The sequence below is a fragment of the Drosophila yakuba genome, chromosome 3L, assembly GCF_016746365.2.
Source record: "Drosophila yakuba strain Tai18E2 chromosome 3L, Prin_Dyak_Tai18E2_2.1, whole genome shotgun sequence".
NCBI classification, from domain to species: domain Eukaryota; kingdom Metazoa; phylum Arthropoda; class Insecta; order Diptera; family Drosophilidae; genus Drosophila; species Drosophila yakuba.
In genome coordinates, this window is record NC_052529.2 from 11,489,440 (window position 1) to 11,503,901 (window position 14,462).

General features: G+C 40.6%; 1 protein-coding gene across 1 annotated transcript; it reads left to right on the forward strand.

Moving 5' to 3' along the window:
- The first annotated feature begins 11,009 nt into the window (after positions 1–11,009).
- LOC6533699 lies at positions 11,010–13,374 on the forward strand. Its single transcript, XM_002094368.2, has 2 exons — positions 11,010–11,028; positions 12,302–13,374. The coding sequence occupies exons 1-2, from the start codon at positions 11,010–11,012 to the stop codon at positions 13,264–13,266; spliced, it is 984 nt and encodes a 327-aa protein (XP_002094404.2). The 3' UTR covers positions 13,267–13,374.
- Positions 13,375–14,462: the final 1,088 nt, after the last annotated feature.

Below are 14,462 nucleotides of genomic sequence, written 5' to 3' on the forward strand. Positions count from 1 at the left end.
ACAGGGTAAGGATATAAAGCGTAGGGATACAAATTGTTTTCATTGCATACGGGAATTAGCCAGCGCCTGGGGGCAGAGGCTCTCGAAAATCCAGGGTGGATGTGGCGATGTCAGGACAGCGGACTTGTCTGTCGGCCCATGAAAAACAATTTGGAATTTAATCTGTTCCAGAGGAGAGATGCGCACCGCAATGGCTATGGCATTGGCAATGACAATCCCCAATCCCGAATCCCAAATCGCGAATCTCGATTCTCGAATCGCAATCGCAATCGGCATCGACGTTAGCCCGTTTTGTTGCCAGTTTGCTGGTGTACTGATGTGCTGGCTGCTTTTGTTTACTTGTTGTTTCGCTTTTATTTTTATTTTTTTTTGGATGGATGAGCCCCGGCTTATGTGCAGCCAACTTGAAGTTGAAGTGCAGGGAACTTGCAGCGGGATTAGTGTCACAGAAAAGTCGAGAAGAGCGCTAATAAGACGGCAGTTCCGCTCCCCAGCGACTTGGGCAGATTTGGCGCCCAACTTTTGCCATTGGTTTGTACTTGCGGCGAGTGGGGGCGAAAGTTTGAAGGATTTGCGCAATTTCCTATAATTGAAGCAAGCCGGCGGAATCACATCATCATCGTCCTTGATGCTGTCAAAGCATTCTGTGGCTTCCTCTTGTTCAGTTCAGTTCAGCCAGCACAGAAACTCCGCTCCATCGATGGCTTTGCTGTTGGGAAAACTGCCTGAGTGCCAGAGTGGCAACTTTAATTGGATCCACGTGAATGGGCCGTGAAAGTAGACTTTTTCCATGGTTTCTGCCAAGAACAAAATAGAAAGTTCGCCATCAACTAAGATCAGCCAGATTGATAAGCTTTAAACTTGAGTTGTCTTGCCTGCCATTAAATTAATAGAATATAATGGGACATAACAAATAAATGGGTCTTGCCTGAGTTTGACTAAGAAAATTATACCATTCAAGTTGGCCAAGCTTGCAATTTTGAAATAATTTTATTTTCAAATAATATGGAACAAAATGGAAGCTGGGAAGAAGGAAGTATGCATTACAGAAATATCTTGCGAAATTAAATAATTTAAATGAAATATAGTTGCACAACTGATTTCTTTATTAAGTAAGCTACACCAAGTCAATTATATGTATGTCAATTATATATTAAGAGAGCCAGTGAAAGGAGTGAGTATTCCAGCATTCACCACCCAATGACCCACGACCCACTAAACTGGGCAAATCTCGACCATATGCTGGAAACCACCGACACGGTCATCGGATCCACTGGCCGTCAGCTGTCCAGAGCCCAGTAACTTGTTCTCCAAACGGGGCATGCATCCATATTACCATTCGACCAACCATCCATCCATCCACCCATCCATCCATCCACCCATCCATCCATCCATCCATGCACCCATCTAGTAACATGGCAAACACTTCTTTTGTTTTGTGTACTTTTCGTGGTATGTTAATTTTGAAGAATGCCAGCGGTTGGGGTGTCTCCATTTGTGTGTTGCCAACTGAAAAGAGCACAGGAAAATAAAAAATACAAAAAAAAAAGGAAAAAAAAAGCCAACGCACGCATAATATATTGTATTTTAGCCGTGCCCGTGACCATGTCCAGGGTCGTATCTTGTATCTCATATCTTATGGCTCGTATCTGTATCTTGCGGATCTCACACACCCGCAGTGTTGTTATGTTTGGGCTTGTGAAGCAACTCCAGCCTCAGTCGCTCGCATTCGTCGTATTCGTATATCCGTTCGTAGTCGTTAGCTTCTGGTATTTTATGCCGTCCATCGCCTCTTCCTTTCCATTCGGTTCCATTCTGTTCCTTTTTCTTTCCAGAACACCTTGCCCTTTCTTTGCCAACATTTTCTGGCCTGTCGCTTGGACGGCTTCTGTTGTTAAGTTGGCATTAATGTGTAGTCGTTTGTAGTTAATTCGTTGCCTGTCTCTTGCCCTCTTCCCCGATCCACTGACCCCGCAACCTCAACCTCCGCAGTCCGGAACCCCCAACCGCCAGCCCACATCTACCCTCTTCAGCTCTTCAGCTGTTTGGCTGTTTGGCTGTTTGGCTGTTTGTGCCCGGGATGTCTGCACTGAATGACTTTAAATGTATCTGTCCGCTGCAAAGTACCGAAAAAATATATTACACTTTACATGAGCCGAAAAAAAAAGCGTAAGGAACGAGCGGAAAGACGACAAAAAACGCACCCAGATACACAAAACACAAATGCCGAAAAGAAATAGAAAAAAAGGGGACGTGATTATAGAGGAAACTTAAGAAGTACCCTGCTATTTAAGTATGGAATAAGCAGAGCTTAGGATAGTAAAATAAATAATTTAAAAGTATAGTAAGAGGTATATAGTGCAGTATTGAAGAAACTTAATATATATTTAAAGTGAAGGAAATACTAGGCATTAATTGATTGGATTTTAAGTGACAAATTTATAATTAATTTATCAGTAAATCAGTAAATTTAGATATGAATATGCTAGGGTGCAGTTTGCACAAAGTGAAATAATTTATTTACAACATACAAAATACAAACTGTATTTAACTGATATGATATTTAATAAATGACTTGTAATCAATATTTTAGTTTTTATGCTGCTCCCCCGACTGACAGCGTTTCGCTTATACCCAAGATGTCTCAAGGGTATAACACTGACACAAAAAGTAAAAACGATTTGCGACTCAAAGTGAAATTAAATGAAAAGAGAAAAAAGCATTTCCTCGACCGGGGTGATTTGGTATGCTCGCTGGTCCGTCCACCAGCTGAGACTCATTATACGAGCACTACTACTGGTATATCCCATGCCATATAGTGCTGGCCAACTATCATTTCCACTTCCCATTCGTCCTCGTTCAGTTGACTAAGTGTACACAAATTAGAGCAGGTTTATCTGATAAGAGTCGGAAATTCTCCCCTCGCACACTGACTGCAATCTATTGACGGACATTTAGCATTGTTTCTTTCGCTTTTCCCCCACCACAACGGTTGGTTGGGGGTAGATTCTTTTCGCGTTTTTCCTTCGTTTTCGTGTTTTTTGGCGGTTTTTCTTTCGCCCCGAAAAATTTCGTTGAGCTTGGATTGCGTTAATTTGGTAAATGTTTTGACGTTCTTGCAATTAAAAAGGCACCGGGTGACTGGCGGACATGCTGGCAGAGCGGACCGACGAACGGACAGACAAACGGACAGACAAACGGACGGACAAACGGACGGACGTACGGACAGGGGCCCTTCCGTTTGGTTTGGTTTACTTTGTTGAACCCGTGACACCGGGCGTCTGTTTTACTAATTAAAAGCAATGTTCCAGAAATGTGTTTACCTGCTGCTAATGAGTATCCACAATGAATTGCTGTCGTAGATAGTCAGTTCCTCCAACTTTATCCCCCGTTGGCCTCCGCCAGCGAGTTTCTATTCTATCCACCAAATGTTTCGCTGCCGCATTGCGGATTTTCTCCTATACAAATGTATATTAAAAAATACATATATATATATATATATGTATGTATATGTAGGTGCAAGTGTGTATGTGTGGTCAAGGAGCGTTACAGCAACAGGACTCATTTTTTGCTGGCTGTGCTGAAGCGTTAAGATAAGGGCCAACACCAGGGGAAACGAGTTTTTTCCGCTAAAAATAGCAGTTACATTATGTAAGTTACATGGTAAACACAGGCTGATCCGAGCGATCATTCCAGGTGGCTTTTTAATGGAATTATCTTGCCAGTTAATTTAATTATTTCTGTGGTTTTCTTTTTATCGCGCTGTGGTGCAGCAAAGGTGTAGTAATTTTCGTATCATTGCGGGAATTAATGAATTGCTAATAGAGCTATTTATACAATCTTGTGACCAGATGACATGAATTCAAATTTTGAAGGGAACAGAGCATATTTATCCATTTTGATAAGCTTCAAGCTGTTGTTTTTATCATAAAAAATTTAGGGTACACGTATTTTAGTCTGCATATAAATTTCTAAAAAAGAGCTTACATGCAAAGGGGAAATAAAAACTCTTGGCATATGTTATCCAATCTAAGCATCAGCAGATTCAAAGAAAGTTGCTGCAATTGTGTTGTCAAAACTAAAAGCAACCGTACATGTCGGCCACCATAACTTTGATATCTTATTGGCCCCGAAGATTATCTGTTACCTATCCAATTGTCCAAAACCCCCGATGGCAGAATATCCCAGGCGGTTGGTAAAATATTTACCCGGCAGCAGCTGTTTGAGTGCCAAAGTTGTCATGGGGAAAAAAGTGCATAAATATAAAAACTAAGGACAGGACAAGCTAAAGAAACGCTTCCTTCCACTCAGGTTGGCATCTTCATATTGGTTTTCCTACTGCCGCTTGATTTTTGGTTTGTTTTCTTGGCTCAGTGCGTTTCAGTTGCTGGCGCTGCAGTTTCGGGTGCCAGTTGTGGTATCTGAAAGATACAAAATATGCTCGGCAATTTACCTTTTTCAACTTTATTGCATCGCGTGTACCCTGGAGTGTGTGTGGGGGGGGCAGTTTTGGCCAGTGCCTCAAACTGAAACTCATACTCAAACTCAAACTCAGAAATCAATGTGTGTAACGAAAGGCAGCCGAAAATAAATGTTCTGTGAAGGAATTTCGACGGTTTTTGCTGCCGTGTGTCTCTGGCATATCCATTGCCATTTCCATTTCCATTCTGATTCCCATTCCCATTCCCATTTCCCTTAGCAATGCCAAACCATTTACTCCGGTCTCGGTTCGAGCGGTTTCGGTTTCGGCCTTATTTGTTTGCCAGCTTGTGTTTATACCTTTCGACTTATTTAATGCCTTTACTTCAAATGGGAAACAGAACCTAAACGAACCGGCAAAGGGCAACGGGCAACAGGGGGGACAGACAATGGAAGTTGTTTTCTTTTGTTTTGTTTATTGATTTAAGTTTATTGCATGCACCCGAAGAAAAGCCCCTCAAGGCGTTTTGCAGTAGGAAACACCAATGGTGTATTTACCAATTAATTTACCATTCTAAACATAACATATGAAAATAGAGGAAATGAATAATTATGTTACAAGTAAGCGACTACCAGTTCGGCGAATTTTGATGATATTTTCTTAGTAGCAGTTTCTGTATTTTTAAAAATAATTTAGAAGAATATAGTTTTGTAAATCACGTTTAAGGAATGCTAGATCTCTTTGCCTCTGCAATATTATTTCCATATTTTAACCATTAGCTACTTCCACTATGTAAACATAACTTTTCTCGCCAGATTCGTAAGATGTTGGCCTTAATGTGTTAGATAATTTCAAATAGACCTTGTTCAACTTCCATTAAAAAAAATACCTAGATGATGTCAGATAGTCGCTACATCTGTTTTCGGCTTTGGGCTTCCACGAAATCTTCTATGCTGACCTTAAAATTATCAAGCTTTAAAGCATGCCGCTGTGAGAAATATTTTGGAGCGACAATTTCTCACAGTGTACGCATGAACGGACATCTACAGGAAATAGGTGTAAGTTTTCCTCTTCGTGTTTTCGTTGTTTTCCCTGTGTTTTTTAGTTTTTTTTTTTTGCCAACATTTCGTTATAATGCGTTTGTTTTGTCTGCCGGCCGGTCAGCGATGTGTGGGCAGGGGGTGGCAGGGGGTGGTGCTTGAGGATGACGGCTGGAGGGGGGCAAGGGGTCAGTCAGGGGGCGGGGCAGTTGCAATTGCAGTTGCAATTCATGCAAGAACGACAGCAACACAACCGACAAGCAGAACGAACTCGAATGTGAATACGTAAATGGTAATGGAATCATATGTTATGGGGGGCGTAAAAGTAACATAGGGGCGTGGCTGCAGCCCAAGCACACCGGAAAAAACTTGAAGCTACCAATCCTGTTTGCCAGCTAATTGAAATAATACACTCTAGAATTAATACTATCATTTTCTAAAAAAAACTGGTGATTGTGCTGTTACATACAATTTTAATGTTGTACTTTTTAACAATATACAATTTTTTATAATATTTTTTACATATTTTCTTTACATATTATATACAATTTTTGATGTTTTAATCATCACTTCTGACACTACTTTTTTTGAACTTATTTATTAGCACCCGAAATTTAAATTTTTGCAAACTAAGATTGACAGCAAACAAAAGGAAGTTAACTGAAATTGAAAATGTTCCGATCAGAAAAAGTTATAAATATTGTTTCTGTGCAACTGGAGCAGCACAAAAACACAAGAACACAACAGCAACAATCAGCGAACAAGCGCGCAAATAATAAGTTGGGAAATTCTGTGAAAGCAACAGCAACAATAGCAACAATAGCCCCAAATGCCGAATGGCGAATGCATAAAAGTATAAACAATTGACAGATTCATAAATATGCAATTTACTTCACTTTTTATTTCGCTTGCTGCATTTCCTGTTTCGGTTTGTGTTTCTGTGTGTGTGTTGTGCTTCTGTTCTGTTTCTGTTTCTGTGGCAATGTTGCTGTGTGTGCTGTGTTTTGGTGGGCACTAAAATTACCCAACGGCAACCAAATGGCAACACATGCCCATAAATTAGCATTTAGAAAAAAAGAAAAAGAGGAAAACCGAAATAAAAATGGAAACGACCAACCGACCGACAGCAGCAGCAGCAACAGCAACAACAACAAGCCAAAATGCAAAGAGAAATGTAATTCATTCCCCAGCAACAAAAGCAACAACAACAGCAACCAGAGCAACCAAATGGACCGAAAGGCAGAGGAACAATCAGGCAACTTGGGGCACAGTGGGTTAAAAGTATCTATCAACTATATTTTGTACTTTTTTCATACAAAAAAAAAACGATTTGGTGGTAAATAATGGTGCCTAATTCATATTTGTATATATATAACTAACTCAATGCTTAACTAAATAGTTTTATTGAACATCAAAATACTTATGATAACATTTATTTACTACCTATATTTACCCATATTTATTTATTTATTTATCTATAAGAAAGTTCCCTTAGAAAAGTGAGTTCTTGGCGAACTTGCACCACCGTTGATTCCCAACTACTGGGCCGCACATCCACCGGCACACAGAGAGAAAAAGCTTATGTAGATTTAAGCTTAATTCGATTTGGTTTTGCTGCCTTTTTGTCTTCGCTTTGAAGTAAAAAACCAAAAATAAATTGGACTTATGCAGCAGGAGTGGCAACAACAGCAGCGGCAAGTTGGCCAATTTGCGGCAAGTTTACGTTGCCGGTGCGGCTCCGTTTCGTTTCGTTTCGTTTCGTTTTGGCCAAAAAGAGATAAGTCGGGTCAACAACAACAAGGGCCAAACTGCTGTGCGGTTTAACATGGCCAATTTGACTACGATTTCGGGTTTTCGGCATTGCGATTGGGATTGGGGATTGGGTTTAAGATTCTCTGGTAGCGGGGGGAGGAGCGGGTGGAGCGGATCCTGGTCCGGATAATACTCGGGTATAATTTAGCTTACTAAATGGCCTTCTAAGTGCGATAAAAGGACTTTTTATTAAAATTTCAAATGGCTGTCCGGCAAGGACAAATCCGGAAAAACATAGTGGGGGTGGCTTGTGGGTTTGCCAATTGACTTTTATTAAGAGCCCCAATCCAACCCCCAACACATTTCCCCCCCCTCTCACTCTACTCGGCTATTTATTATGTCAAAGTTGGAAGCGGTTTTTAGTTTACAGCGATTGTCTGTGTTTGCTCTGCGATTTGTGGCGATTTCTTGTGCCATCGTTGTAGTTTTGTTGGGACTGGTATTATATACTTATACGAGTAGCTCTGGAGATAAAGGTGGGATATTTTAGTAGCTTTATGAGGGATGTATATAAAAAGGATAATTGCCATATTATAAATGCCATCCGCTACTATAAACGTAACTACTACTGCTACTTCCTAAAGCAGCTACCACAACTACCACCTACATACGATTACCCCATTGTATAAAGACACTGCGTGGTAGGTAGCTAGCATTTTCTCGCAGTGCTGGCCGCGTACAATTGGTATTCCATCAGGGCGTGCCATCATGCATTGTCATTACTCGAAACGCAGGGCCTTCACCTCGCCCGCGCCAAATCCCAGCGAAATAACCAAATTTAATAATAGCGTGAAAAAGCATTCACCTCTTTCATATGCAATCAGAGTCGGAGTCAGACAGACAAACGGCGGAGCTGCAAAAAAGTAAACTAAATTCTGAATAATGATGGCCACGCGGAACTGAACTGAACTGAACTGGAACTCGAAATTCGAAACTCGAACTCCAACTGGAGCTTCAACCCAAGCCCAAGCCCAAACCCAATCCGAATCCCAAACCCAAAACCCAAAACCCAGATCCAAACTCCGGTTCTCTACGCTTTCTGATTACGCTGCGTAATAGTGGGAGTGGGAATTGCTATGGAAATCGGCATGGAAATGGAAATGGGATTGGGATGGAGCTTGGGGCTTGGAGCTTGGAGCTCGGAGGTGGGAAAGGAAGTGGGTGAAATTTCGCCGGCTGAATGTCGAATGCAAATCGTAATTCGGGGGCTTAACGTTTGATGGGTTTTTAATAAATGTGCAAAGGCACAGATTTAATGACTGACCCCCTGACTGGCTGCTAAAGAAATGATTAAAGCGAAATTTATGCAAATTTGTGGTTTTAAATCAAATACAAACATAAATTAACCAATAAACTGATAAAAAAAACCTCATATGTTATATTATAGCAATTAACTTAAACCATAAATATTTGCTAGAGAAAATATAACAAATTAATTAAAATTCCGGTCGCAGTTCGCAGCTTACCACTTGATGGGTGTTTAATAAGCTCATGAGAGTCACAAGAAATTACCAAAATTTGTCAGCTAATCCAATGTGGGATTGACTTCTGACTGGACCCCAAAAAACTCCTCGACTCGAATGGATGGATGAGAAGCTGGCTAATAAGTGGGATTCCCTAGCTAGCAGCGATTGTCTGTGCATGAATCATGCGCAGCTTTGACATTTATGGCCTCAATTTATTTGATAAATTTCACACGCACGTTATCAATTGGCAGTCGACAGTGGCTCCCCTCGGTGGTGGGCAATAAATTTTGACGGATTAGTTCGCTTATGAGTGGCATCGGTATCGGCATCGGCAAAAGGACTCGATACCTCGAATCCTCGATTCCTTGCTGCCCAAAACGGGGCGAGTGGGCGAAACTATTCGCCATGGGATAAACTGTAATAATGGCCATTATTATTTATTTTTATTTTCCTCCCCGCTGTGTGTGTGTGGCGTATCAATTTTCATAAGATATCGATGCCTGGTTATTGATAACCGTGGCTAAAGTCATATTATTTCCCGGTGCTCGGTTCACTGCGCACCGGAAAAGTCGTGAAAATACCCTCCGATTGATAAATTTTCACATTTCAGGCCTGCTCAGCCCGTGCATTTGTCAATTTTGGGCGCAGTTCGGTGGAGCGACTTCTGAATCCCCCGGATTTCTATGCAATGATTTCGGCACAAATGAGATAGTCATAAAGATTATAAAATGGGGGGTTGGAAGTCGGGGTAATGCCATGGGATGGTTGCCACTGTCAAAAGCAAAAAATTGCCCTCATTCAAACTTTTTGAAAAGAGTCTTCATCTTGAAAAATAAATTACCAATGATAGATTCTTAAAATCATTTTATTTCTACTTCAATGGGCTTAATATCTCCACTTTAGGGGTATATTATTCAGCAGCATAATATCACTGCAATCTAAAAAGACACTCTACTTTTTGATTTGCATAACATAATATCGATTAGATAGACATAGCCAGCTTTTAAGATGAGATAGCAAGTAGAATATTTAAAGGGGATTGCAGAGGGGTAAATAAACAATTAGTTATCCACATTGTTGAACCCCTTAATGAACATTCTCCAGCTCACCATAAGCTGCATTTAACCAAATAATGATAATTGCTCCAATCCAGGCAATTTGCCGAAGCCAATTGATTAATTAATAAGGTGCTCGAGCTTATTTGAAGCTCAGAATAGAGCCCCGGCAATGATTTTGGGTGTGCCCGTGCCCTGGCCACCAACCAGTTTCGATACTCCATTTTCTGGGCTACCTACATAATTTAAAGCTAATTAATTTTCCTGGCGCAGCTCATTCGAAATACATCAATCAAAATGCGAGTAGGGGGCTAATTGCATTTACCTGATGACGGTTTTCATTTTGGTACCGCCCTCTTCTTCAGCTTTCCATCAATTGGTGACAAATTATTCACGCTGTCATGTGGAACACTTTTCGTGTCTGCATTGGTTTTTGGATTTTGATTTTGATTTGCCTTTGGTTTTTGGTTTTTGGATCGACTGAATTTTGGAGGCACATTTTTGGGGTAGTTTGTTGCCCTCAAAATAAATAAATAGAGGTGAAAGAAAACGCTGATTAGGTATTATAATTAGCGGTTTGTTGGTTTTAATATTTCCCATTTATGTGAATGGCATCAATTACCGAATACAATCAAGAAATTACGATTTTGATTTGAAGGGAATCACGCTTTTGACGTTCATGTAAAGTGATGCTAATTAACACTTAAAAAAAGGCGACAAGTAATTACTTATTTGTTGTACATTTCAGTTTGAAGGCTAGTAATTGTGATGTTTCCATTTAAGTTATGTTTAAAATTATGACATGTATAATTTAAGTGACATTCTTTTTCCGTTCCAGGTACTGAACCCTCTTTAACATGCACCTCAAATCACAGTTTTTTACACCTAATCCCACTCATGCCCCTATTCAATTATTAATTTCGATGTCTTGCCCTCTGGTGACCCACAAAGAAGACGTAGAGTTAAGATGGCTTGTAGATAAATAGGGTCTACGAACGTGTTCGTCCGGCCCCTCGATATGAGAATTATGGGACACGTTGATATCGCCAAAATCTAATGCCTAATCCTCGAAATTAATTACCTTCGCTGCACCTATGCCGCATTTCATTCAGTCTGTTCCTATGAAATTAAGCGCAAAGAAAAGAAAATTCCATGTAGCTGAATGTGATCCTAGTGCCCAGATACGAGCAGCTCTCCAGACACCGTACTTATACTTATGCCCGTGCACGTTCCACGTGAGAGCATCAAGATAGTGGGGAAAAAACGTGAAGGCGGAGGCCACTTGACGCTTCCTTCGTGTACACACTGTACTTGCACTGAAAAATAAATGTACAGGCAAGAGAAGGTTCTTTTTGCATTCGTTTCTACTGCTATGAAATATATTAATCATAATATTATTTATACATTAGTTTAGTTAATAAAATCAGGGGATTGCTTAAAGAGTTTTAAGGCTAGAAAGTTGAGAAATTAACCATGTTTTTAACTGTGCATTTTTTTCAAGTGGCACCCTGTCTATGGCTTGGATTATAGATGACCCGGCCATCGTCAACTTCATCGTCATGTAAATTTTTGAAATATAATTGGCCTAATATTTCAGCCCGTCTGTCCGCCGTCTGTTGGTAATACCCGGTCCCAGACACGTACTACGAGGGCCAGCACTCGCACTTGGTTTCTGGCTGGGTTAGTTGGCCCGAAAGCCCATGGCACTCGTACTGGCACTCATGCTGCAGGCCATGATTTTTATCAGTTTACCTTAGTTTGTGTTTGGCTAACGCACCCAATTTTCCACGGAATATGGGTGTAGCCCGTTGCCAGTTGCCTAATGTGGAAACCTCCTTCCATCCTCGCGTTTCAGCCCAACCCAACAAACCAACCAAATCAACCAAACCAAACCAACCAAACCAAACCAACTAAAACGACCAAACTAACAAACAGCAAACAGAAAACGACACAATCCGTGCATTAGCCAAACTCAAACTCAAACTACGACTACAACTCAACTCCATGCCACTTGTTTGCTGAACTTTTGATATTTTCCAGCCAACTCCGATAGTTGTCAGTTGGGATCCGCGAACCTTGGCATTTGCCTGGTCTACGCTCGATATATGTACAAATGTATCTGGGGAGCAGGTGCTGCACTGAATGCGATCCGCAGCCTGGGAATATTCAATCTAGCTGCTTGGCTGCTCCACCAGCTATAATAATGCATTTATAGAATACGAAAAAAGATGTGAGGACTGAAGAAGTGAACTATTGCTGAAGAATTAACTGAATAGTGTAGGTATAAAGTATCATGCTTAGCGGATAATGATCATGATTTTATTAGGTTGTGAGCAACATTTTCTTTTGTAAATTGATAAATAAATGGTAGCTTAATATAAAAATAGCTAATTACTTAATTTTCTGCATTTTAATGAGGGTTTATTGAGCGCTAAATTTAACTAGATTTAATTCAGAAGAATATGCTTAATTTAAAATGCATTATATATAATTAAATCGTTTTCAAAGAGAAGAGAAGGGCTTTGCTTTTTGTGGCAGAAAACATTCCCAGTTTTCAAGGAAAATACAGACTCGTTTTCCATATATCAAAAATACATATTTTCTTTATTTGGAAACTAAAGGCTAAGATGTCCAAGTCATCGCGTTGTTTCAAGCTGCCGCCAGTCAGCTCCTCTTCCGTGTCCTCGATTTCCGGCAGCGAATCGGGGCAAGGATTGGAGGACATGTTGCACGTGACAAAGGTGCTAACTTCCCAAGGCGACATTGAAGAGCGTTTCTTGTACGGCGATGGGCCCAAGAAATCGAATTCGAATCTACAGAAGAAGGTCAGTACACCGGATCCGGAAGAGGAGGTGCCGTTGGATCCACCATTTGTGGCCATGGTCAGCAACTTGCCAATGGAGTGCACCGAATCCGAATTGCAGAAAGTGTTTCAAAGTTTTTCGATCCGTTCTCTAACCATTCCCAAGAAGGGAAAGCGACCCAAGGGATTCGCTTATGTGGAAATGGATTCCCGTGGGGATCTCATTCGTCTGCTGAAAATGGATAAGCTCAAGTGCCGCGGTCGTTGTCTCATGGCCAAAATAAGTGAATTGCCGCCCGAACCACCAAAAAGGGGAGCTGGAGATGGCTTTTTCACTTTTTCACGAACATGCAGCCAATTCGATATAAACTCTTCCCATTATTCGGCCAGTGTCAGTGATCTCAGTACCATCGATTCGCCAGTCTCAGCGGATAAGTCACCTTTCCTTCCGGAAAGTGAGTCGTCTTTGTACGGCAATGAAAATCCCATAAAAAGGGTTCCAAGTAGTACAGAGGAAGTGGAACGCCGTATGGAGCTTCGTCTTCAGAAGCTGGCCGAATTCGAGAATGCTGAATCGGAGAGAGTCGCTAGTGAGTGCCAGGATGATCAGGATTCCTTCATGTCCTGGAGCGATGCCCTGGACGAGATTAGGAAATCAGAGGATATTTAGTTTTGTTCACAGCTTTATTCAGCTGAAAGCGCATCTTAAAAATAAAAGCGGTAGAATTGAATGTTCAAAAATTCTCCTGTTCTCTGTAATAAATGTAATTAAAATGCACTTACAGAATATTTTCATTTGCCGCATATTAATTATTAAAACAATGGGCTTTCGATTAATTTTCCATTGAAAACGTGAGCCTGGGAAACCCGTCCAGTGTGCACAAGAATTATGGACCCAAAGTGAGCTAATTAACAAAAATGAAATGAAATGCTGTTAATGAACGGTGAGCTGTTCATTTGCCTCTTGGCAACAGCTGCAGGTTACCAAAACGGAAAGCCAAAAAAAAAAAAACCGAAATTAAAGAAAACAATTTATCAAGCATATTGACTTAAAGCTGTCAACTGAATTAAATTAAACTGATTTATTAATGTGGCGACAGTTGGGCGATCAAACCGCTGACGTCCAAAATGCGATGGTGACTGTGATTTTGGCCCTCCAAAAGAGCCACCCAAAAAGCCAACCTCTTTGGACCAACAAAACAAAGAGCCGAAAAACAATCCAGTAAGCATACGCTAATTGACCAACTAATTAGCGCATTTAATGGCTGCCATATATATGTATATGTACTTTTTGTTGTATGTGGCTAAAATACGGTCACCGAAACAAGAAAGACAGACTTGCTAATGAAATTAACGTAGCGTGGTTAATAGTTTTGCCAAATTTGGAAAATTGTTTTCATTAAATCGGTCGGATTTAGCTTCCAGTTCAGCTCTTGGCGTCATCTTTCTCATGCATTATCTTTATTTCTTTATTATTTTTATTCATCTGTTAATTCCCGGTCTGCACTTAATGAGTCGGCCCTTGAAGGCACGATTTTTGCCAGCGGAAAATTACTCATAGGCCCAGACATTGTGGCTAACACGATGACTAAGGCTTTGAATCAGCGCGAATGGAAAATTCGGAGTTTGTGGATGGCTAGGAAACTAGGCTACTAATTAATATGGGAAAGATTTTTCATTAGCTGTGATATGCTTCATTTTAGAGGGGAAAAATGTTATTTTTGGGTTCATACTAAAGCATTGAGTGTGAATTAATTAAGTTTACTAACTCGTTTGCTTTACATACACTGCTAACCAAATTATGATTGCTTTTCAAGGACTTTGTTCATATATTTTCCAGAGTGAAAGCAGCATATTATATCAATT